Genomic DNA, 24,742 nt, shown 5'->3' with positions numbered 1-24,742 from the left:
ACATGTATGTTTCCCTTACAATCATTTGTACATTGTACAGATGCCAAAACGCAAGATTCATAAAGACTTTAAGTTGCATACGGTTAAAAAGTTGATACAAGGCAAGGGCAAAAGTTACCGTACCGTGGAAGTGCCACTGGCAGATGCTTTTCATCCAAGACAAAACCGGAAAGCCTCCACAAAAAGCCCACAGGTGAGATGTTGCTTATTTAGGAATTTTACAATAATATGTGTTAACAGTTAATTTTAATTTTTTTAAATAATAAAATTTATTTAAGTGCAAAATCATAAAATTCTGAGAGATCAGCAAATTGACTGAGTGTGTTTTTAGACTTCTTTCTTTTAAAGGCAGTGGACACTATTGGTAATTACTTAAAATAATTATCGGCTTAAAACCTCACTTGGTAACGAGTAATGGGGAGAGGTTGATAGTATTAAACATTGTGAGAAACGGCTCCCTCTGAAAGGGACATAGTTTTCAATAAAGAAGTAACTTTCCACAAGCTTGATTTCGAGACCTCAAGTTAAGAATTTGAGGTCTCGAAATCAAGCACTGAAAGCACACAACTTCGTGTGACAAGGGTGTTTTTTCTTTCATAGTTATCTCACAACTCCGATGACCAATCGAGCTCAAATTTTCACAGGTTTGTTATTTAATGCATATGTTGAGATACACCAAGTGAGAAGACTGGATTTTGACAATTACCAATAGTGTCCATTGTCTTTAATAATACAATAATAATGTTGAAGTCTTGCGTAGCTCGTGTCTTCTAACAACTCAAGGCCCTTTTTAGGCCTACATGTATACTACAATTTTTTACAGAAGATACATGTAGGTAATTATAGTTATGAGTTCTGCGACCCAGTTATGTAGCAGCTAAGGGTTTTAAAGGTGCTATGGCCCATTCAGCAGCCACAGCCAGGAACACCGGGGTGTACCTCTTCTCTTTTCGATAAGAGCACTGAGTTCTTTGTTAAGCCTTATACGGCACACTGGACCAACAGCTTTACGATCCATCCCATCCAAATGATGGTTAAGTGACTTGCTTTAAAAAGGACACAAGTGTCAGGACTGGAACTTGAACAGAAACACCAGAGTTTGAGTTTGGTGACTTAACCCCTCGGCCACATCATGCAAAGCCTTAAGCCTTTCTACTTGGCTTGCCGCTACATCATGAAGTTCTTGGGCAAATCTAGATATCTCGTACAAATTGTAACCCCATTTAACCTTTAATTCCTGCCAAAACAGGAAGTTGAAGTTTCATATTTCTTGGTTCTAAAATGCAAATGATTACCGTACTTCCTACAAAGATGTGTTCACGTGTTATGTTATTCTTTGCACCAGCTCTGCTAATTTGGACACATTTACCGAACACCTTGTTTTTCTTTCAACAGAAACTTAAGTCTAGTTTTATTTGACACTCATAAATATGGGCCGTTACTATTCTGAGGATTCAATGTCTCCTATTAAATAACTGTGAAAGTGAAGACAGCGAAGCACACGCTAAAGAGCCGTTTTCATACGGAATTATGGGAGCACCTGAAACCTGATGTTGAGGGCGCTTGATTTACAAAAGAATTACCTAATTAAACGAGGTAAGCAATTGGACCAAAAAAATAAGGGGGCATGTTTTTAGACCTGTTGCACAATTAGGCTAATATAAAACATTCTTCTGTGTTTTTTCTTCAAGGAAAATGGAAATCTGCTCGAAAGTCTTGATGGTGATTTTAGGCGAGTGAGAAAAGTCAACTCAGGAACCAGCCAATCCGATCCCAAATACAATAATCACATGCTCATTCCAAAAGAAGAGTTTGATGACTTTGTTCATGACTATGATGATTGTGTCTCTTCTGATGTTCCTGTAAGTTGTTTATAATAATAATAACATAATTTATCTGATACTTAGCTTGTAAAACTCTACATTGTTACTTACAGAGGAAACTAAGCTGAAAATGTATTTAAAGGCACTGGACACTCTTGATAATTACTCAAAATAAATGTTAGCATAAAAACTTACTAATACTTGGTTGGAGAGCTGTTGATAGTAAAAACCATTCGTTAGAAACGGCTCCCTCTGAAGAAACATAGTTTTTGAGAAAGAAATAATTTCCCACTAAAAATTTTGAATTGGATTTCGAGACCTCAGAATTAGATTTTGAGGTCACAAAATCAAGCATCTGAAAGCACACCATTCGTGTGATAAAGGTGTTTTTCTTCCATTATTATCTCCCAACTTCGACGACCAATATTGAGTTCAAATTTTCATCGTTTTGTTATTTTAGGCATTTATGTTGAGATACACCAAGTGAGAAGACTGGTCTTTGACAATAACCAAAGGTGTCCAGTGTCTTTAAAAGGTTAAAATGTTTTCTCAAATCACTTTTATGGTTTTATTGGGACAAATTCTAAAAAATTGAATATTTGTAGTGTACTGACCCAATTTTCGGGTATACTTTTTACTTCATCCGGCTCCTTGTTTTCTGAGCTGTAGCAATACCAACCGCTTCCTTGGTGTAATCATTCAAAAAGAAACTTGGCCCCAGGAGAAGTGATTTTTATAAATTTGCGTATATGTCATGAATTTCCTTTTTTTTAATGCTTTTTTTTAGGATTCTAGCGATTTGGAAACTGGAGATGCTCAAAGGGCCCAAAACAAAGCTTGTCAACTTGAAACCACAGGAGTATTTGGAGCTGAATGTAGGGCCGGCTTTCCGAATATGAAACATGGAGAACGGTAAGATTCAACAAACTAATGATAGCATTAAGTTCTGTCCATTCACTGAGGGTTGGTTCGATTCCAGACTTAGGCCATAAGTTGTGCATTGGTTCACTCCTACACATTTACCACAAGGGTGCATGTTTAATTCACCCGTCATTCCTAGCTGCTAGGGACATGTTGCCTTTTATTGGGCAAGTTGGAATATGAAAATTGTGTTAAACTGTTTGATATTAAACGCATGGTTAGAAAGATGTTTTAAAAGTAGGATATAATGATCCACACAAATATGCCTTGAAATTGCACAGTTTCCTATGCATCTTGAACTAACACTGCACGCCAATTTTTGGAGTTAAAACTTTCATTTATTCTCAGAAGTCTTTTTGATAAAAAAATCCCTTGTTTCTGGTTTCCATTTACTACAAGTGTACGTGCAGAAAAAAAATTCACTGTCGTACGCAACACATGTACACTTTTATTGAATGATGCATTGTTTTTTGTAATGCTGTCAACTCAACACTTGAGGTATAAGGGACACGTCTATAGAAATTTAATTTAACATGAACAACTCTTGTTGCTTGATATTTCCATGCCATTTTTAAATAAAGGAATAAAGGGTAGCAAAGAGTTCTTTAACGTACGTTTAAAGCCGGCACGGCCGGTGGCAACGACCCTGCAAGTCACTACTCTTTTATTCCCATTCAGAAGTGCCCTTTTGTTAAAATGTAAACAAATACAGTTTTAGACACTTTAACAATTGAAAATTTGAGGTTTGAAATTTTTATTCTCCAAAACTTTGTGAAGAATCTGTTTGAGGTGCGTGGGTTGTGCGTAGATTACGCGCTGATAGCTATGATTTGCGCATTCCGCATGATAATCTTGCGCACGCGGAAGCCAGCTCAGTGTGCATAAACAGAGCTCCAGTGTGCATTAACAAAAGGTTTATGCACACCCATGTGACGCGCTCTCCACCAATAGGAGTAGAGAAACTGTCTAGGGTATTTATGAATAAGTATGTGTGTGGGCCCAGTGTTTTTGTGTGTGGAGCCCAGTTCCTGTCTCGGGCAATGGATTAAGGAGAGTCATGGAAACCATTTAGATAGGACGGAGTCTTGCCTGTGATTTTGCCTCAGTTGGGATTGATTTGGTTTGTCCTAATTTTGTTCTATTTTTTTTTTCATCCCATTTCCAAGTAAACCTGTTTTTATGATTTGCAGTAGTTCTCTAGTTTTGTTTTTTTCATTGGCGCATACAAACCCTATTTGAAGGTTGTTGTAACTAAGAGATTTCCCAAAAGTATTTCTTTGTGGGGATCACCACTTCTTTATGTGGATTGTAAAGTGAGCCATGTTAAACCATTTTATAACACAGTAACACTGAAGTTTCTTCAACGACAGGAAATCAATCTGTGGTTCAATTTTAATTTCAATTTACTTTATTATCCTTGATGGGAAATTCATTCGCGGTTTCAACTTGACGTTTTGATCAGTATGCTCTGATCGTCTTCTTGAAAAAAGCAGAAAGACGATCAGAGCATACTGATTGAATCATCAAGTTGAAACCAACAGTTCTTTTCAGAACCACCCCAACCCCAACTCATTTATAGATAGTCATTAATTGGTGTTACCGCCAACATTTTCATATCGTAATTCCATCATGCAAAGTTTCAAATCCTATTAATGTTGTTTTTACTAAGCAGTCGGCAGGGTGCATCAAGAAGAACTCCAAACACTACCAAGAGGAAAACAAGTGCATATCACTGTTTTATGCAACAGTATTTGTCTTCTGAAGGTAAACATAATGAAATTGTAATAATAATAATAACATCAATATAAACCACACTGACTGTCAGTTTCCCTTGTGGTTTATATTGATGTCTGAAACAAAAAGTCGCATCCCCTTAAGGTGACCCCCCTGGCTGCCGCTTCCCAGGTTGTATGGTAATTTGGGTGTGATCCTTGGCTACACGGCAGTTAACGTTGGTATGGCTTCGGACTGGCATCCCCAAACAAAGAAATTTAAACATTACATACTAAAATCTTAACAATGTGTTATCCAAAGCATCATACTCTTCAGCTTACATGTAGGTTAGGTGGTGCCTATATATAGACAACTATAAAGTCCCATACTCTTAAGCTTGGGTTAGGTGGTGTCTATAATAATGCTACATGTAGACAACTATAAAGCCCCATACTCATGCTACATGTAGACCAATTTGTTTCCTAAGTCGTTTTAACTAGGCACTCTTTTGATCCCTTTTTTTTTTTGTATCAACTTTTTTGTTTTTGGTTTCTTTTTCTCTCCTCAAGTAATATGCCTGTAATTAATTTGTTCCACAGAACTCTTGGAGTATATAGTGCACACACATCAGTGTTTATGGGTCAAACCAAAACGAATATTGATCTTGATAAGGGTCAGGAAGTGGGGAAATGCAAGAAGTAAAAATGTTGGTTTTCTGGCTAAATAAACAAAATTTTAAAAAAGCACAGTTAACTGGTGAACCAGTGACAAGACACCTTTGGAACGTTGAACCTAACCAATGTCATGAAAATACATTTTTCATGCTAAAATAATTTTCAACTCCCGAGACTAACATTGTTTTTGTGACTTGTTTTACTCATTTCTCAAAAACTACAGCACCTCAGCACGTAATATTTTAAAGGAAGCTTTCTACCATCATTATCGTCAAACTGTGTAAGTTTGATGTAAATCTGTGGACATTGTGTTTTGTGTCTTACAAAAAGTAACCAAACCCTTTAATGGCAGTGGACACTATTGGTAATTACTCAAAATAATTATTATCATAAAACCTTTCTTGATTATGAGTAATGGGGAGAGGTTGATAGTATAAAACATAGTGAGAAACGGCTCCCTCTGAAGTGATGTAGTTTTTGAGAAAGAAGCAATTTTCCACTAATTTGATTTCGAGACCTCGGATTTTATTTTGAGGTCTTGAAATCAACCATATAAATGCACACAACTTTGTGTGACAAGGGTGTTTTTTCTTTCATTATTATTTCGCAACCAATCGAGCTCAAATTTTCACAGGTTTGCTATTTTATGCATATGTTGAGATCCACCAGGTGAGAAGACTTGTCTTTGACATTTACCAATAGTGTCCACTGTCTTTAAAAGTTGCATTTAACAAAATTAAGTAAAGCCTGCTTTACAATTAGGAAAACTGTTGAGAATTGTTGGCAAGTTCAAAGGCGGAGGAGTACATAGGATAACTAATTATTTTTCCTATTTAGGTCTTTATTTCGATTGAATAATTTCTATACTTTTAACGGAAAACCAGTTTTATTTCTTCTGAATACAAGTTTCATTTCTATTGAATAATTTCTGAACTTCTTACATAAAAAAAAGTAGCAAGATTTCTACTACTGGATGTGTCAATAACATTGGAGCCCTTGTCTCTGTGAATTGTTAATATCGTTCTTGATACATTTACAGAGGCAGTCACTGGGAAAAAGCAGCTGTCTTACAAGGCTGTCCAGGAGGGCAGAGTGATATGTGATGGTTTACCTCCACAAATCCCTCTGAAGAAGCCGACAGCTTATAGTAAAAAGGCCCTCCAAAACATCCTTATGAACAAGGACCGTATATCATTCAGAGGTACACACATTCTTTGGGTTAGTACTTTTAAAAGTTGTCACACAAACGCGATTGGAATAGACTGTACTGAATATGACGTCACCGTTCAAAATCTGCCCTACAACATGACATCTGTGCGGGTGTGCGTACCTGTGTGCGTGCATGTGCCATAGAAATCAAACCGGGAATGCTGCGGCTGCGTACTTCATTGATGTACGCGTGTGGATGCACATACGGTTTGCCCTACGAGATGACGACTTTCATAGCAAAATAAAGGGGTTATTCAATACAGTCTATACAGAAACAAACAGCGTCCCTTTTTCAAAGAGACCGAAAGGCCAAGTTGGATATGGGAACGCAGGCGCCCTATACTTGTTTGTATTCCACGAGCGTGAGTGTGATCACAAATTTATCTACCAGCCTCATTATAAGTCAATGATGTTAGGTTTGTTTTTGATTTGGCATGCGCAAAGTTTAGGATGTAAATTTTGCACTGACCGTATGAGAGCGGGACACATTGACACTCACAATACGCAGAGCGCAATATAAAACTGGGAGTAGGTTATCGCCTGATTTCACTTCCAGGAGGATTAGCGCGTAAGATATAAGATAGTGACTGTAGGGTTTTTCATGTAGAGCAAAATTTGAACGAATTAATCAGGGAATCAATGTGTGGTGAAGAGGTAGTCCACTAGTGGTTTAATCCCAACGAGGCCTGGTTCTTGATGAAACGAAGTCGAGGTAAATTATCAAGAACCAGGCCTCGGCGGGTATAAACCACTAGTTGAAAACCGATTCAACACACTTTGATTTCCATTCATAAATACCTTTTTAGTCAAAAAACATCAACACTTATGGTCAAAAAGTAAATAAATGCAAAAATTAAAAATTTTCAATGATTTCTTTCAACACAACACCCCTCCAGCTATGAAAAGGTAAGGCCCAGTCAAGGCCCTCCGGTAAACAACTCCTTATAAGAGAATGCTGAGTGTGTCGCGCGTATCGCGTGATGTGGCACAACTGTTTCGGTCGTTGTTCTCGACCAATAGGAATGAAGAAACTGTCTTATAATCACAGGTGCACGCTGGCGTGTCGCGCCCATGTTTTCAACACTTTTTACTGGTCATAAACAAAGGTTCATACACACCCACGTGACGCGCTCTCCACCAATAGGAATAGCAAAACTGTCTGAGGTATTTATGAATATATATTAAAAGGGCTTGTGAAAGTTGTGGTTTTTTTTTTTTTTCTTTTCTTCCAAAAGTCGGAACTCTCTTCAAAGTAGTTGTTTGGCACTGAGTTGTGATGTTCTTCTAAACGTAAACATGATTGTTCAGATGAACTACTCCCGCTACATGAATGATGAATTTGTAAACATCACTATGGGGGACGAGTGTAAATACTTAAACACTATCAGATGTGTTTTCTACAATGTACTTGCATACATTGTAATAATGCGGTAATAATGTTGGAAGCGCTTTGAGATGCACTTCGGGTGTGAAGAGTGTATACAAAAACTGGTTATCATATCGACATTACAGCACAGACGGAGGTGTTGAAATAACCAAATATTTTGAGAAAATTTAAAAGTGGAAAGAATTTACTAGAATTGACTAATCCTGTAGGAACATTTTAATTGATGAAACTCATCTCGAATACTTTTTTATAATTTTTTTTTTATTACTAAGATTGCATGCCGAGAAGAAAATATAATGACATATTGAATTAATTTAATTGGGTTTGATCCACTAATGTTTCTTTCTTGGTTTATGTTAGTGTCCCCACAGCCTTCTTCAGACAACGCTTCTACTTCAACTTGCCAGGCAGCAGGAGGAGTTAATACTGTGATCCACCCTGAGCCTGCTACTTCTGGTATTTTGCTGTCTGAAGTAAACACAATCGAGCAAGGTTCGTCATTTCATTTTGTTTGTGGATCCTTCTGTAGATAAATTTTGTATCACACCTAAGCTTGGGCGATGTTGACTTATTTTATTCACGATATATCGCCGACAATATATCGCGATATTCGATATAATCGCGATTAATTAAATTTGACATCATCAGTCTTCAAACTCCCAGTGAAAGTTGTAGAAGAGACAGTCATAGCATTAGAGAGGTGTTCTAATGACCTATTCTTCTGGTTTTACTCCAAACCTATGGGGTGCGAGATATTGCGATATTGCGATATTTAATCGTTAATTCGATATATCGCAATATATCTCGATATATCGATATTTCGATTAAAACCAAATCGATCCGATATCGAAATCGTTTCCAAATTAGTATCGCGAAATCACACCTGTCGTAAGATTCACCAAAATACAGCGTGTCTGTGACCCACACACACAATGGTAGTTCAACCAATTCAGTTGCTGTATTTCACCGTATACAACTGACATCTTGGTTTACTTGTAGAATTTGGCACAATTGTTTCGTTTTTCAGTGGCAATAATGAAAACATTAAGTGAACAACATTTTTGATTAAAATATTAAATGAGGATGTCCCTTTTATGTGTCTGTCACAGAAGTAGAAATACCAGAAGACTTGGCTACGCTGCAAAATATGATGGAGCCAAATAAAGGTATGTACGCAACCCATGTTAGCAACAGTGACAATGGACCTTTATCATTGTGCAGCCATCTTTAATTTCTCCCTTTGGTATCAATGTATCCAAACCGAGGCTGGAAGAACAAAATAACCTAGTTCCTATCCGCAAAAATAATTACCTTGTGAGGTGCTGTAGTATTTTAGCATGTAATAACATATTGACCAGTGTTGGTATATATCCTAACTGGTTACATGTAATATGCTTTTACGTGCTAGACTGAGACCAAAGTTATTTTTGTGACATTGTTTTACTAATTTCTCAAAAACTACAGCACATAGTATTTGAAGGGAAGCTTTCTACTATCATTATCTTCAAGCGGTGTAAGTTTAATGTAAATCTGTGGACATGTGTTGTTTTTTTTTAGAAAAAGATATGTAGACCCTTTTAAGTAATCAGGGCGTCAAAACAAAATAAAAAAGGAATTGATGAAACCGCTTTTCCTTATTCAAAATCTGCATGTTTTAGTTTTACCAAACAGATTCTCCATTGGTAAAGGGTTCACAGTAGAACGGATTTGCACAAGTCTCATCACACTCTCATAATGGGCCAACAACCAAAATAAAGTTGCTCTACAAACAATTTATAACATTATGCGACTTAAAGGGTCTATGTAACTTTTGTAGGACAAAAAACACAATGTCCACAGATTTACACTAAACTTACACAGTTTGAAGATAATGATAGTAGAAAGCTTCCCTGAAAATATTACGTGCTGAGGTGCTGTAGTTTCTTGGAAATGAGTAAAACAATGTCATGAAAATAATTTTCGTCTCATGAGACGAAAATTATTTTAATCATTTACAAACGTATTTTCATGACATTGTTTTACTAATTTCTCAAAAACTACAGAACCTCAGTAAGTAATATTTGAAGGGAAGCTTTCCACTATCATTATCTTCAAACCCTGTAAGTTTAATGTAAATCTATGGACGTTTTGAAAAAGTACCCAAATCCTTTAACTCTCCATTCTTTTCAGACACAGATTCAGATTTGTACATAGTGGAACGCATCACGGACAAGAAAAATGAAGGAGGAAAATTGTACTACTTGGTTAAGTGGCAGGACTATAAAATACAAACCTGGGAGCCTGCCTCGAATATTCCCCCCGCAATGCGTGCTGCGTACCAAAATAAGTAGTGAAAGGTAGCAACAACATTTGTTTTTAGTCAACACAATGCTTTTAGTCAACATCAACCACCCCAACTCATTATTATCATAACATGGTATTACCACAAAACTTTACTGTGCGGGCATTCGATTAGCTTCCCTGGGTCGACCCTGATCTACCCTGGTACATTCGAATAGCTTTGACGTCATTCCAGGGACTCAACCCGGTCAGCGCCAAGTGCCCTGCTTGTGGAGTGGGTCACTTGGGGCTGGCTCGAGGTGCATGACGTCACCACGAGAAGGCGAGTGATCATTCGATTAGCTCTTGTCAGGGGCTCTCCCAAATGAGCACACCACGGGGTCGACACAGGGAAGCTAATCAAACGCACCCTATATATATATAAGGGAATCAATGTGTGGTGAAGAGGTGTTCAACTAGTGGGTTAATCCCAACGAGGCCTGGTTCTTGATCATTTTACCAAGACGAAGTCGAGATAAATTATCAAGAACCAGGCCTTGGCGGGTTTAAACCACTAGTTGAAAACCGATTCAACACACTTTGATTCCCATTCATAAATACCTTTTTCGGTCAAAAACATCATCACTTTTTGGTCAAAAAGTAAAATAAATGCACAAATAAAAAAAAAATTATAATTGATTTCTTTCAACACGACACCCCTCCAGCTATGATATGGTAAAGCCCTCCGCCGCCCTCGGGTAAACAACTCCTTATAAGGGAATGCTGTGCGCGTCGCACGTATCGCATGATGTGGCACAACTGTTTCAGCAGTTGCTCTCAACCAATAGGAATGAAGAAACTGTCTTATAAGAACAGGTGCAAGGTCGCGTGTCACGCCCATAAATTAACACTTTTTACCGGTCATCATAAACAAAGGTTTATACACACCCACGTGACGCGCTCTCCACCAATAGGAATAGCGGAACTGCCTGAGGTATTTATGAATGCTTATTTACAGGTAAACATACAGGAAGTAACCTGTAAAAGTTTTGAATGAATACAGTACCCACTTGATGAGAAAACGTCAACAAACTATCATTGTGTATTTTACATTCATAAATACCTCAGGCAGTTTTGCTATTCCTATTGGTGGAGAGCGCATCTTGCCAGGGTGTTTAAACCTTTGATAATGACCAGTGTTTATGACCAGTTGTGAGCGGGACAGTTTCTTCATTCCTATTGGTCGAGAGCACCGGCTAGAACAGTTGTGCCACATCACGCGATCTGCACGACGCGCACAGCAATCTTCTTATAAGGAGTTGTTTACTCGAGGGCCTTACCATTTCATAACTTGAGGGGTGTTGTGTTGAAAGAAACCATTGAACAATTATAATTTTTGCAGTTAAACTACTTTTTGACCAAAAAGTGTTGATGTTTTTTGACCGAAAAGGTATTTATGAATGGGAATCAAAGTATGTTGAGTCGATTTTCAACTAGTGGTTTAAACTCGCCGAGGCCTGGTTCTTGATAATTTACCTTGACTTCGTCTCGGTAAAATTATCAAGAACCAGGCCTCGTTGGGTTTAAACCACTAGATGAAAACCACCACTAGTTGAAAACCTCTTCACCACACATTGATTTCCTTATTTAAGACCGAGGTGTGTTATAAAACAGATGTTGACTGGCATAATTCGGTAACTAGGGCATGTCTATTCCCCTCACCCCCCCCCCCCCCCACCCCCGGCCTGTGAGTGACCAGAAGAGTCCCTCTGAGGAATAGACCTTCACCAAGGTGTGGCCATTTTGATTTTACATCGTTCCAACTCATTGTAACCAAACTGAGGCTAGACGAAATAATAGTCTGGTGTCACTTTAGCATATATTACTGTTAATGGAAACAGGGAACATAACCAATGTTGACAGTGTGATAAAGGTCTATGTACGTGCACTAGTTACCTCATTGCCAGTCAATATTTGTGTGTATGGGGCATTTGAGATGAAATGATTACGCATGTCTGCTGATGAAAGTGCTCACAACTATTTCAACAAGTTTGTATGCAAATGTCAAGTAGTTGGACAGACCTGAATTACTTTTAAAAGATCCCTTACAATATAATTTTTCTTTTAAAGCTAACAATAATCTCTGTCTTGAAGGCAGTGGACATTATTGGTAATTGCTCAAAATAATAATTAGCATAAAACCTTTCTTGGTGACAAGTAATGGGGAGAGGTTGATGGTATAAAACATTGTGAGAAACGGCTCCCTCTGAAGTGCCATAGTTTTCGAGAAAGAAGTAATATTCCAAAAATTTGATTTCAAGACGTTAGATTTAGAACTTGAGGTCTCGAAATCAACCATCTAAACGCACACTACTTTGTGTGACATGGGTGGTTTTTATTTTCATTATTATCTCGCTACTTCGATGACCGATTGAGCTCAAATTTTCACAGGTTTGTTATTTAATGCATATGTTGAGATACACCAACTGTGAAGGCTAGTCTTTGACAATTACCAATAGTGTCCACTGCCTTTAAAACATTGATGGATTTGATTTTAACTACATCATAGCAGTTAAAATCTTTAACGAGTATGTGTACACAACATTTAATGAGTTTTGACATTATTTACATTATGTAAAAGATACCATGCATGGTGGGAACACTTCCATGGAAACGTTTGTGATTGAAATGGATTAAAGAAGTACTTGAAGAGAATCTGTGCTTGGTAATACTGTTTAAACTTGTTTTGTGTTTGTCTGTCATTTATTTTAAGTGTTTACACTGGATTTTTCGTAATTATCGATCGAAAAATTAGGCCCCAACCTCCAGGTTCTGAAAAAACTAGAAACACTTCTGCCGTTGACGGCGGGCTTCAAAATGAAAATACTTCAAGTCATGTGTGGGAGTCTGCTATAACTCTGCAACTTACAAATTGGAGCTACCACTATGACGTACATGAGTGATGACGTAACAAGGTTTTTCTCGAAGCACAGGAGAAGTATATTCAAAATGATTGTTTTTTACACAATTGAAATCCGTTTTATCTCGCGTGAACTTAAATGTGTTATTGATTGAAAACATGTGAAATTTATTCCAGCAAAGATCATATCACTTGTCGCCGTCTTCATTCAAGGAGGTCTTTAAAGGCAGTGGACAGTATTTGTAATTACTCAAAATAATTATTATCATAAAACCTTACTTGGTAACGAGTAAAGGAGAACTGTTGATAGTAAAAAAAAAAGAAAAAAGAAACGGCTCCCTCTGAAGTAACGTTGTTTTCGAGAAAGAAGTAATTTTCCACGAATTTGATTTCGGGACCTCCGAATAAGATTTTGAGGTCTCAAAATCAAGCATCTGAAAGCACACAACTTCGTGTGACAAGGGTGTTTTTTTCTTTCATAATTATCTCGCAACTTCAACAACCAATTTAGCTCAAATTTTCTGAGTTTGTTATTTTATGCTAAATTATGTTGAGATATACACGAAGTGAGAAATGTGGTCTTTGACAATCACAAATAGTACGGTGTCTTTAGCAGAAAAGTGACCAAACAGAAATTAATTACGACACCATGGAGATGAGTTCACAGTGGAGTTATTTTACAGAGAATGAATGATCAATTTGGACATAAACTGGAAAAAAGTATTGTGTCAATGCCCATACGAGAATGCATCTTTTCCATAAAACGTTTTAGAAACGAATCAAAGTTGAATGTTCACAGTGTGCATAATCATTTTGTTATGTGCTTAACCGCTGACCAAATTCGCTTCTGTTTGTAGGCTTTTTGCTATAAAAATGGTAGCAAAATATGTCCAGATTTATAATAATAAAAACATAAGAAACTGCAAACAAAAATTGCAAAAGGCGTGGTTTCCCCTTGGAATATAGGGACATACAGAGCTGCAAGGGGGCCACGAAGGGTTTTACAGAAGCCAGAAAACCTCTTTTTATTAGATAAACATCAGTGACGAAAACTTTCTATTTCTTTGTTTTGATTGGTCAGTGGTAACGTTTTGCAGCTACATTTGCGGTCGTCTGCATGATGCAGGCAGTGTAAAAACAATGTACGTAGGATTTGACTGCGAATCTTCGCGTGAAATGATGTAGATATAAGGTGATTATGGTCGGGGATTTACATAGTCATCAAGTTATATATAAGAACTTATGTGTAACTATATGTAACAACCGCGCCGAATGTTTTGCAAAACGTGTTCTGACCAAACTTATCCAAACATTATTTTGAATTTTTTTCAATTCACCAAAACACCTCCCACGGTCGGTTGCGCCTATTCATATCCCCTCCCCCAGCAAAAAGTACCCCAACTTAAAAGTAAAAATCCCCGACACCCTTAAGTTCGCCCGGGCGATAATAATCCACCCATGCGGAATAGTAATCCGCCCGGGCGGAATACTAGCAGTCCGCCCGGCCGGGCGAATAGGGGAGCCTGGATTAATTTTGTCGGTGTCTTAAAAACACTCCCGTAGATTCTAGAAGGTCGCGCTACGAACGGAATTACTGGGTGCGTTCTTTTATAGCTTCCCTGGGTCGACCCCGGTCTGCCCCGGTACGTTCGAATAGCTTTGACGGGGTTCACCCGGGTCAGCTCCCAGTGCCCTGCTTGTGGAGTGGAGTGGGTCATGCCGTTACCACGAGGGGCGAGTGAGCCACCGCGGGGTCAACCCAGGGGGACTAATCGAACGCACCCAATGTACTCAATATACCACATTACCACATTACCAGGGACGTCATTCTTGCGATCGGGCGTCAGTGGAGGTACGTGTGCACAACAGACCGGGTGTAGCTCGTGCACCGTTTACAGACAGACCTAACTCATAACCAGTGAGATAATTACATTATAGACATTTCCGACCCAATCTATGTTCTAGACAGACCTTTATACCCGTAGAAATCTGACGTGTTCGGATACCGTATTACATTGCTGATTTCACACGTTTTTAACAGCAACAGATAGCGAGCCTTTGTTACCCTCGGCGCTCTATAGTCTTGGGTTCGTACTGAACTACTGAAGGCTTGGAACTAGATCACAGACCATGGCTCTTCCGGCTGCTGAAACCACCCACCAATTTGAAGGCAAGAATCATGCCGATCTGTATCTAGAAGGTCGTCCGGAATGGCCGCAAGAAATCATCCAGAGAGTCATGCAATACCTGCTGCTGAAGGTAGGTCTATTTCCTTGCTTGATGAACGATCGTTGAAAAAAAGAAACCGAATAACGAAGCTTTTCCGTGTTTTTTTTTTAGTTTTACACCTAGCTAGCTCTGGACGCCAGTCACCACTGACGGAGTTCAACCACGAACGACCTCGAGCTGCATAACCACTCAAAGCTATAAGGCACAGCAAAAATGTTCTTGCCAGAAAACGGTTACCAGCTCAAATACAATACAGTTATACGAACATGAATCCGATTCTGCATGATAATATAGTTGTGCTCAGCAGAACATTGGTGGGCAATTATGTTCTTAGCCACATTCACACGAGATCAGTATAGCAAAGGTCCCTTGATAATAATTTAGCATGGTTGTGAAATTTTATAAAATGTACATTGTTCCCGTTTGAGAACAATTTGTTCCTATATTTCTAAGTTCTATTGCAAAATCTTGTCAAACATTGCTACATTTTGACAACCATGCTAAAATTAAGCAAGGGACCCCAGTTAAATTGCTGTCGTATGAATAGCACTTTAGTCACACCATATAAACACACTCGCCCCAAAACACTGCAATCGGGATAGATGTACATGTACATACCCTTACATGTACTACAATTTTTTACACTAACCTTTTGGCAACAGCTCTCATCGGTTGTTAACATTACATTACAACAAAACAATTGTATTGTTGTGTTGTATTGTACATTACTTTCCAACTGGTGACCTTGCACCCGACCAGGTACCCTGACCTCCTTATATGTAGGTCCCCGGTTTATACACTGCAAAAACGTTGGTCAAATCATTTGTTGGGCAAAGTAACTTCAACAATTATTGGTCGATAATTGCCCAACAAAACAAATAATTGGTCTTGTTGGGCAAACATTTTGTTTGCCCATTCTTTGTTTAAAAAGCGGAACAAAAGTTGGGCAAGTGTTGGGAAAATATTTCGTAATCTGAATTCATCATAACTGTTGGTTACACTTTTGCTTATTTAATGGGCAACTTTTAGGTAATTTTAATTAATCTCGATTGTTGGTTAAAATTATGCACATTAGTTGGTCAAAATCGTCCGATCATGCGCACTACGATTAAAGAGTTGCCAAAAAGTTGGGCATTAAACAGTAGAACAAAGATATTTTCCAACATGGCGAGTGGAAGAGTGGCTGTGACGAGCGGGGTTGTCCGGTGGATATAGATCCAATTTGAAGGTGAGTTTTTAACTAAATATGAAGTTGTGTTTTCTATTCAGTCGTACATAGTCGTGACAATTGCAGAGCGAGCAACAAATTGACACTACTGTGATAGTTTCAGTTTTATCATGCCATTATGTGCAACGCCGGTTGTGGCATGTATGCGTGGTTGTGTTGCTTTGTGTATGAAATACCTGCATGGAACTATCACTGCATTGCTTGTTGTGTTGCTTTGTGTATGAAATGCATGCATGGAACTATCACTGCATTGCTTGCGCTGCAACTGTCACGACTGTGTACAACAACTGAACAGGAAACAAACTGTATTTAGTTAAAAACTAACCTTCCAAAGCATCTACAAACCACTGAGCACCCTCACGATTTTGAGAGAGATGCCAAGGTCACAACTCACCACCGTTTGCCATCGTGGAAAATATATTTTATATGCCTGGTTGTATGACGTATCACAGGAGAAACTGTAAATCAAAGGGTTAAATACATTCACCATTTGTTGGATAACACCGAAAAAGGTTAAACATTTTAACTAGATCATGAATAAAATCATCGCCCAATAAGTGGGTAATTGATAATTATTAAATACCCAGAAAATGGGTAAACAAAAAATTACCCAACTGTTGGTTACCAAAATATACCCAACTATTGATGATGAAATATTACCCAATTATTTGGCAATCTGAGCGCCCAACTTTGATGGGTAAAACTTTGCCCAAAAGTTGGAGGAGTTCACTATTCGCCCTTAAATGGGTAAAAAGTTGGGCATTTTTTTACCCAATTTTTTTACAGTGTAGACAACTATTTGTATAGGCCTTTTGATATTGAATATGACCTTGTTTGGCTCTATCATGTAGGTAGAAATGGCTCTTATGAAAGGACCTTAATTAACTCATGAATTCATGCAGCGTTGTGAGTCATTTAAACCAAAAGCGTATTCTCAGAGAGTATGCCAAATTGTAAAAAATACTGCCAGATTGTAAATTTAGAAACCACAATTACGTTTGTTGTTTTTATGTGTTTTTTTTTTTTTTTTACAGCTAGTGTCTTTTATTAATACTGATTAATAATAAGAGTGATGAGTGAGTATGTATCATTCAAACAGGGGACCTATAACAAAAGAGGACAGTATGGTCCAAGGTTCGGGAAAGGTGCACAGTTGGAAAACGTGTACAAAACCAATGAAAGCTGTTGCAAAAAAAGCTTAATTTGGAGTATAAACGAAAGAGGGACAATAAGGAGGTCCACGGTTGCAGGCGTATATACACTTGTGTGCTTCACAACGGGGTCATGCCAACCACCACTAATTGCATCTACCTATCGTGCACATTTTGTGGTGCTGGAAATATATTTTTGTTTTCTTTCTTTCAAACACCAGAGTATATGCTTATGAATATTAAAACATTTTTTTTAGTAATTGTTTGTCACGATTTATAAGTTAAAAAATAGATAAAGTTGTTTGGGGGGCTGACTCCGCCTACCCTTTTTGTGGCGTCAATCCAGGCAGACGTTGCGTGCAATGCATAGAGTAAACACACGTGCAAAGTACATGTGCGATTGTGTGGTCCAAACCGTGAGTTTGTATGTTTCGAGAAAAAAAGGCATTTTTCCGGCAATGCCAACCACGCGTGTTGCTGCTGGATGCAGCAAAACATCTAAAGATGAGGTCAAGTTGCATGCGTTTCCTGCAGATCCTAAGTATGGGCGATTGTGGGCCGCGAAAGTCAGACTCGCAAGAGCAATAGTGGTCCGGTCCGACGTCTTTTTCAGCACTGTGCAGCGAACACTTCGAGCCGTCGTGCTTCGAATCCGGAATACACCACACATATTTTGACACGAAGAGAAAAGTTGTTCTAAAACATAACGCCATCCCAACAACTTTTTTAGAGTGGGAAGTCAAAGAAGGTACCTGAAATACGTGACAAACCTAGAGGAGTGTATGCCAAACGTAAAAAAAATCTGGGAAGTTTGAACTTTGAGGGTAAGTTTTTAGCTTGCGATTCACCGTGCAGGGTATTCCGAGTGTACCGTCCGCACACAGCAGCCGTAGTGCGTGTAGTCTGCTCCGTGACCGTAGTTCTGTACGTAGGCATCATACCGATCAGGTACCCAGACGTAGTGTACGGGGCCAGACTACACATTTCTCTTCAAATATCGCGCCTCGATTGACGTCACGAACAGCGGCCTCTCGGGCTGGGGCCTACTCTTAAATGGTAAATAAAATGATAACAACTTTTTTTAAACCTTAGTTAACTGTTTATTCACATTCCACTCATCAAAACACATCTGAGTAACAAAAGCATTATTTTGAAAAAATACCACATCCAGGTGACTTTAAAGGCAGTGGACACTATTGGTAATTACTCAAAATAATTGTTATTTTGTCCCCCTATTCATTGTTTACCCCTTGCTTTTTTTCTGTTTATACCTATTCATGTATTTCCACTTTACTGCTTATGTTTCACTTTATTTACCTGTTCAAATTTTCACAGGTTTGTTATGTTATGCATAATGTTGAGACACACCAAGTGAGAGTGATAAGACTGGTCTTTGACAATTGCCAATAGTGTCCAGTGTTTTTAAATTTATATGTTTTGAAGAAATACAACTCCTCTCGTGGCGTTTATGTGCTGGCCATATCAGGGGTAATAATGTTGTGTGAAGCACGATATAATAACCAATAATTAATATTATATAACCAGCTACAATATTTCACGTGCTTTAATACTTTAGAAATTGCCACCTCAGACGTTAGCCCTTGACGTAGGATGCGGAAGTGGTCAAAACACGATACCGCTGGCCCCACACTTTGAAAGAGTTGTCGGTGTTGATGTGAGTAAAGCTCAAACTGAAGCAGGCAGACGACGAACAGATAAACCAACAAATGTTGAATTCCAGTAAGTTAAAAGATGTATCCTATTGTATTTCTAGACTTAAAGGCAGTGGACACTATTGTTTATTACTCAAAATAATTATTAGCATAAAACCTTACTTGGTGACAAGTAATAGGGAGAGGTTGATAGTAAAAAACATTGTAAGAAATGGCTCCCTCTGAAGTGACATAGTTTTCGAGAAAGAAGTCATTTTCAACGAATTTGATTTCGACACCTCAGATTTAGAATGTGAGATCTCGAAATCAACCATCTGAAAGCACACAACTTCGTGTGACAAGGGTGTTTATTTTTTTCATTATTATCTTCAAATTTTCACAGGTTTGTTATTTTATGCATATTATGTTGAGATACACCAAGTGAGAAGACTGGTCTTTGACAATTACCAATAGTGTCCAGTGTCTTTAAACATCAGCCAATGAGGCATGTATTACAAGTTGTTTTTGTTTTAAAGTTGGTGGCCCATTTAGTTTGATCGTCATGTCTGTCATGGTGAACATACTGGCGCTGAAATATCAAACTGGATGGAGCTTGTTTATGAGTGATTTTATGAGACAAAGCAACCATAATATACACTTGCGGGGTATACAAGGTAATGAGTTGTATGCCCAATTATTGCTACCAGACCTTCCCAGAAACACCAGGGTAAACCCCCTCTCTTTACAATAGTGCAACTTCTTTTACAACCATTACTCAACACACGGGACCTGGCGCGGCATACGTTTCGACTGAAGGACGAAGCAAGACTCATGGGACTCGAACACACTCCTGATCAGAAAAAAAAACATAGCCAGGCGCGGACCAATGGGGCGTGGGTGCATGCCTGCCCCCCCCCCCCCCTTTGCTTCAGAAAAAGGGGAGAGAGAAAGATTGGTCCGAGGTGATGTGATTTGTCAGCTTGCACTTTCGGTTGGCATTGCAGCGTGTGCAAAATGATTGTACATCATGTAATGTTGTTTTATTCACTATGATTGTATAAATGTATACGTGTGATTTGACTGCGAATCTCCCTGTGAAATGGATGCGAGGTCAAGGGTGCATCTGGCAGAATCCTGCCAGGCGCTCAAGGCTGGCCTGCCGGCTGGTAGGATCCTGCCAGGTGCTCAAGGCTGGTAGGTATCTGGCGTTATTCACGAGCGTCTCGAAGTGTGACGTCAGATGGTGGATTTCACAAAGAGTTAGGACTAGTCTTTAAAGGCAGTGGACACTATTGGTAATTACTCAAAATAATTATTAGCATAAAACCTTACTTGGTAAAGAGTAATGGGGAGAGGTTGATGGTATAAAACATTGTGGGAAACGGCTCCCTCTAAAAGTGACATAGTTTTTGAGAAAGAGGTAATTGTCCACGATTTTTGATTTCGAGACCTCAAGTTTAGAATTTTAGGTATCGAAATCAAGCATCTGAAAGCACACAAGTTCGTGTGACAAGGGTGTTTTTTCTTTCATTATTATCTCGCAACTTCGACGACCGATCGAGCTCAAATTTTCACAGGTTATGTACATGGTGAGATACACCAAGTGAGAAGACTGGTCTTTTACCAATAGTGTCCAGTGTCTTTAATCGAGTTGTGACGAACTACTCGTCCTGACTTAGGACTAGCCTTAAGTTTTTAATGTCTACTATGACTAGTCGTAAGTTCTTTGTGAAATCGATCACATGCTACCCTTAAAACGTATTTACAATCTTCTAAATTTAAGGTACTCCCTTGATGTAAAAGTGTGAGGGAAAATCGTTTTGTCCGCCATACCACTCTTGCAAAGTGCCACATGACGGACAGCTCTTTTTAGAGTGAAATACGGGTATTTTCAACTCGATTTAGAATAAAGTTCGTTCCTATTTCACTCAGGAAGAGTCTCAAAAGAGCGAAACTGACACCACCACTCAAGAGAGTGGAATTTTCACTCTTTTTATACATTATATACATTAAAGGGTCTATGTACTTTTTTTTAAATAAATCACAATGTTCACAGATTTACATTAAACTTACACAGTTTGAATATAAGATTGTAAAAAGCTTCCCTTATTTACTGAGGTGCTGTAGTTTTTGACAAATGAGTAAAACAATGTCACGAAAAAAAATTCGTCTCAGTTTTAGCATGTAAAAACGTATTAACCAGTTATGGTATGTTATGATATAAATACATTTTTAAGAGCTAAAATAATTTCGTTTCACTGAGTCGAAAACTATTTTGTGACTTGTTTTACTCCTTTCGGCACCACTGTAAGTAATATTTAAAGGGAAGCTTTCTACTATCGTTACCTTCAAACCGTGTTAGTTTAATTTTAAATCTGCGGACATTTTGAAAAAAAACCTGAATCAATAAAAGAGGCCGCTGTTCTCTGTTGTAATTTTATTATGACAGAGTTGGAAGTGCAGAGGATCTACTGTTTGCTGATGACAACTCTGTGGACCTCGTGACTTGTGCTACCTCATTTCATTGGTTTGACAAAGATGCATTCTTCAAAGAGGCCGATAGGGTTTTGAAGCCGTCTGGTTGCATAGCCATTTATTGGTACAACAAAATACATCCATGTGTCGAAGGTGATGAGGGCAAGAATGAGAAAATCAGGCAGACTGTCATTGAGGTAATCAGAAGGAATTGTCTACGGTTCTTTTCCCCCTTTTGTTAAAGGGAAGGTACACGTTTGGGAATTGTCAAAGACCAATCTTCTCACTTGGTGTTTCCCATCATAAGCATAAATAACAAGACTGTGAAAATTTGGGCTCAATCGGTCATCGACGTTGCGAGAAAAAGATGAAAGAAAAACCACCCTTGTTGGACGAATTTGTGTGCTTTCAGATAGAAATAAAAGACTTCTAGCTAGAAGTCTTTTATTATTTTAGTGAGAAATTGCCTCTTTCTCAAAAACTACGTTACTTCAGAGGGAGTTGTTTCCCACAATGTTTGATACTATCAACAGCTCTCCAATGCTCGTTACAAAGTCAGTTGTTAAGTTAATATTTGTTTTGAGTAACTACCAAACGTGTACCTTCCCTTTAAAGGATTTCGGTACTTTTTGTAACACAAAGCACAATTTCCACAGATTTACAATAAACTTACACACTTTAAAGATAATGATAGTAGAAGGCTTCCCTTATAACATTACTTGCTAAGGTGAATATGTAGGTTTTTTAAAGAAATGAGTAAAATAATGTTACGAAAATAAGTTTTTGGCCCTATGCTAGAATAATTTTCGTGGCTTGTTTTACTAATTTTCTTAAAGAAAACTACAGCACTTCAGTAAGTAATATTTTAAGGGAAGCTTTCTACAATCATTATCTTTAAACCGTGAAAGTTAAATGTAAATCTGTTGACGTTGTGTTTCTGCCTTCAAAAAGAACCCAGACCAATTGGAGTTATATCGCCAACCTCACAAGGCCGTACGGCCACTTTAAGGTGAGGGCTACACGTAAACCGGTTTGGGGTTCCGACCCCGATCAACAGTGTCACCAGGGGTACGTGTAACCTACTCCTGTGCCTGAAACAGGGTTAACCTTTACAGTCCATAAGGATAGGCAATCGTATGGAGCCTGGATGTGAGATCAGACTGCACTACCCTCTCAACTTTCATGAAGCAGATTGTTATAGGTGCCTTGCTCAAGGAAGCAAGTGTCATGACTGGGGCTCGAACCCCAAAATAATTTGCCGAAAATGACATATACATCATGATACTGAAATTCATTAATTAGTTTTGTAAAAGGTAAAACAATTACAGACGTTGTAGGGATAGTTTGGCACATTTGACAGAAAACGTAATTGGTTTGTTAATTGTTATGTTAGTGACGCTACAGAAAACCGCAATATCTGTATATTTATACAGTGTTCTAAAAAGAGATTCAGAGTCCATGCAATACACTGCCTAAAAGGTCAAAGATCATGTCATTCGGGCCGTTTGAGAATATAACTTAAAGAGTATCACCTGTTACTGCACAACAAATGAGCGAGTAATTTACTGAAAATTGGGTTTTCTTTTCAGCCGCGACTCACTTACCGGTACGGTAAAAAATCTAGAGTATTTGTAAGATCCCCTAATAAACACTATTACCATGCTATAACCAAGTGGTTGGGGGCGTGCGCATAATAGTCTCAATAGCGAGGTTTAGCTGCACGTTACGCGAGCAAAAACGTGAACGTGAACGTCAGAGAACTGTTTCGTTTCTTGGTGACGTCACCAGTTTTGGCTTATTTCATGCTCACGTATGACGTCTGCACGTACGTACCTGACGTGAGAAATGGTAACATGCTTAGAACGAGAGATTTTTACACTAACATTTTCTGACGTTCACGTTCACGTTTTTGCTCCCGTAACGTGCAGCTTAAACTCCCTATAATAGGGAGTAAGAACTATGACGCATTCTGGGTAAGAATTATGACGTCATGTTAAGAGAGGCGTATGCTTTAGGGGCTCTCACATTAGAGCGGTACTCGAATCAAGTTTCGGGTCGACCCGGGAAAGGTAATCGTACACACCCATAGAATACTACCAAAAAGCACGGTTTATGACGTTGGCCAATGAGGAAACCTCGGCTTGAATGCCGCGTGATCGAAAATCCTTCAATCAAAAGATGACAAGGATTAACTTTTTAAACCTATTTAAACAACATCATAATTATATATGATTTGAGGCATTGTGAGGTATCAATTTATATTTGGTTTGCGGTAACACCATGTGTGTATCTACTTGCCAGGTAGAGTTTGTTCTTAGAGAACTGTCTTGCTTTACTACTACCGCGGAACAGATGTTCAGGGGTTCGGGAGACTTCTCAGTTCTGAAAAGAACAGCTGCTTATTACTGGGCGGATGGTATAGAGCAAGCTAGTCGAAACGTTGAGACCAACCCAAGAACTGACTCCGCGGTAGTACAGTTAATTACGATCATATAACCTAAAGTACAGTTAATTACGATCCTATAAGCTAAAGTAGTACTACTTTTAGCTTATAGGATCGTAATTAACAGTTAATTACGATCCTATAAGCTAAAGTAGTACAGTACTACTTTAGCTTATAGGATCGTAATTAACTGTACTACCGCGGAGTTAGTTCTTATATTGGTCTCAACATTTCGACTAGCTTGCTCTAGTCATCATCAGGAGACTGAAGAGATATAAGTCCCAGCCTATTTCTATACCATCCGAGTTCTTTTCAGAATTAAGAAGTCTCCCGAACACCCGAACAATCTACTCCTCGGTAGTAGAATTACGCAAGACAGTTCTCTAAGAACAAACTCTACCTGGCAAGTAGATACACACATGGTAATTGTGACGAACATTTTAATCCTTTTAGATGGACTCTGTGACTTTACGACCGTATACCACCGACACTGTGAAATCACTTGAAAGCAAACCGGATGAGACACGCATACCATACGAAGACAATATCAGGTAAACTCTCATTGCTGTACCATTATGTACCTTAAAGTCACCTGGAAGTGGTATTTTTCCAAATAAAGCTTTTGTAACTAATATATGTGTTTTGATGAGTGGAATGT

General features: G+C 38.5%; 1 protein-coding gene across 7 annotated transcripts in view; it reads left to right on the top strand.

Moving 5' to 3' along the window:
- The window catches only part of LOC139943929 (putative methyltransferase DDB_G0268948), a 42,200-nt gene that overhangs the window by 1,674 nt on the left and 15,784 nt on the right, over positions 1 to 24,742 (top strand). The window contains exons 1-9 of one of the 7 annotated variants that reach the window (XM_071940828.1): positions 69 to 193; positions 1,396 to 1,596; positions 1,692 to 1,862; positions 2,611 to 2,735; positions 4,417 to 4,508; positions 6,171 to 6,349; positions 8,099 to 8,219; positions 8,837 to 8,893; positions 9,897 to 10,513. In XM_071940828.1, the coding sequence (XP_071796929.1) occupies positions 1,791 to 1,862; positions 2,611 to 2,735; positions 4,417 to 4,508; positions 6,171 to 6,349; positions 8,099 to 8,219; positions 8,837 to 8,893; positions 9,897 to 10,057 (807 nt within the window). In that variant the 5' untranslated portion in view covers positions 69 to 193; positions 1,396 to 1,596; positions 1,692 to 1,790 and the 3' untranslated portion in view covers positions 10,058 to 10,513. Of the gene's footprint in view, positions 1 to 40; positions 194 to 1,395; positions 1,597 to 1,691; positions 1,863 to 2,610; positions 2,736 to 4,416; positions 4,509 to 6,170; positions 6,350 to 8,087; positions 8,220 to 8,836; positions 8,894 to 9,896; positions 10,514 to 14,947; positions 15,166 to 19,090; positions 19,255 to 21,615; positions 21,839 to 24,537; positions 24,636 to 24,742 lie in introns of those variants that run through there. The other 6 variants (XR_011786904.1, XR_011786903.1, XM_071940825.1 and 3 more) reach the window with 6 other exon arrangements.

Source organism: Asterias amurensis, chromosome 11 (genome assembly GCF_032118995.1).
Source record: "Asterias amurensis chromosome 11, ASM3211899v1".
Classification (NCBI taxonomy): Eukaryota; Metazoa; Echinodermata; class Asteroidea; order Forcipulatida; family Asteriidae; genus Asterias; species Asterias amurensis.
The sequence above is the reverse complement of the archived record's forward strand: the minus strand, read 5'-3'. Positions and strand labels throughout refer to the sequence as shown.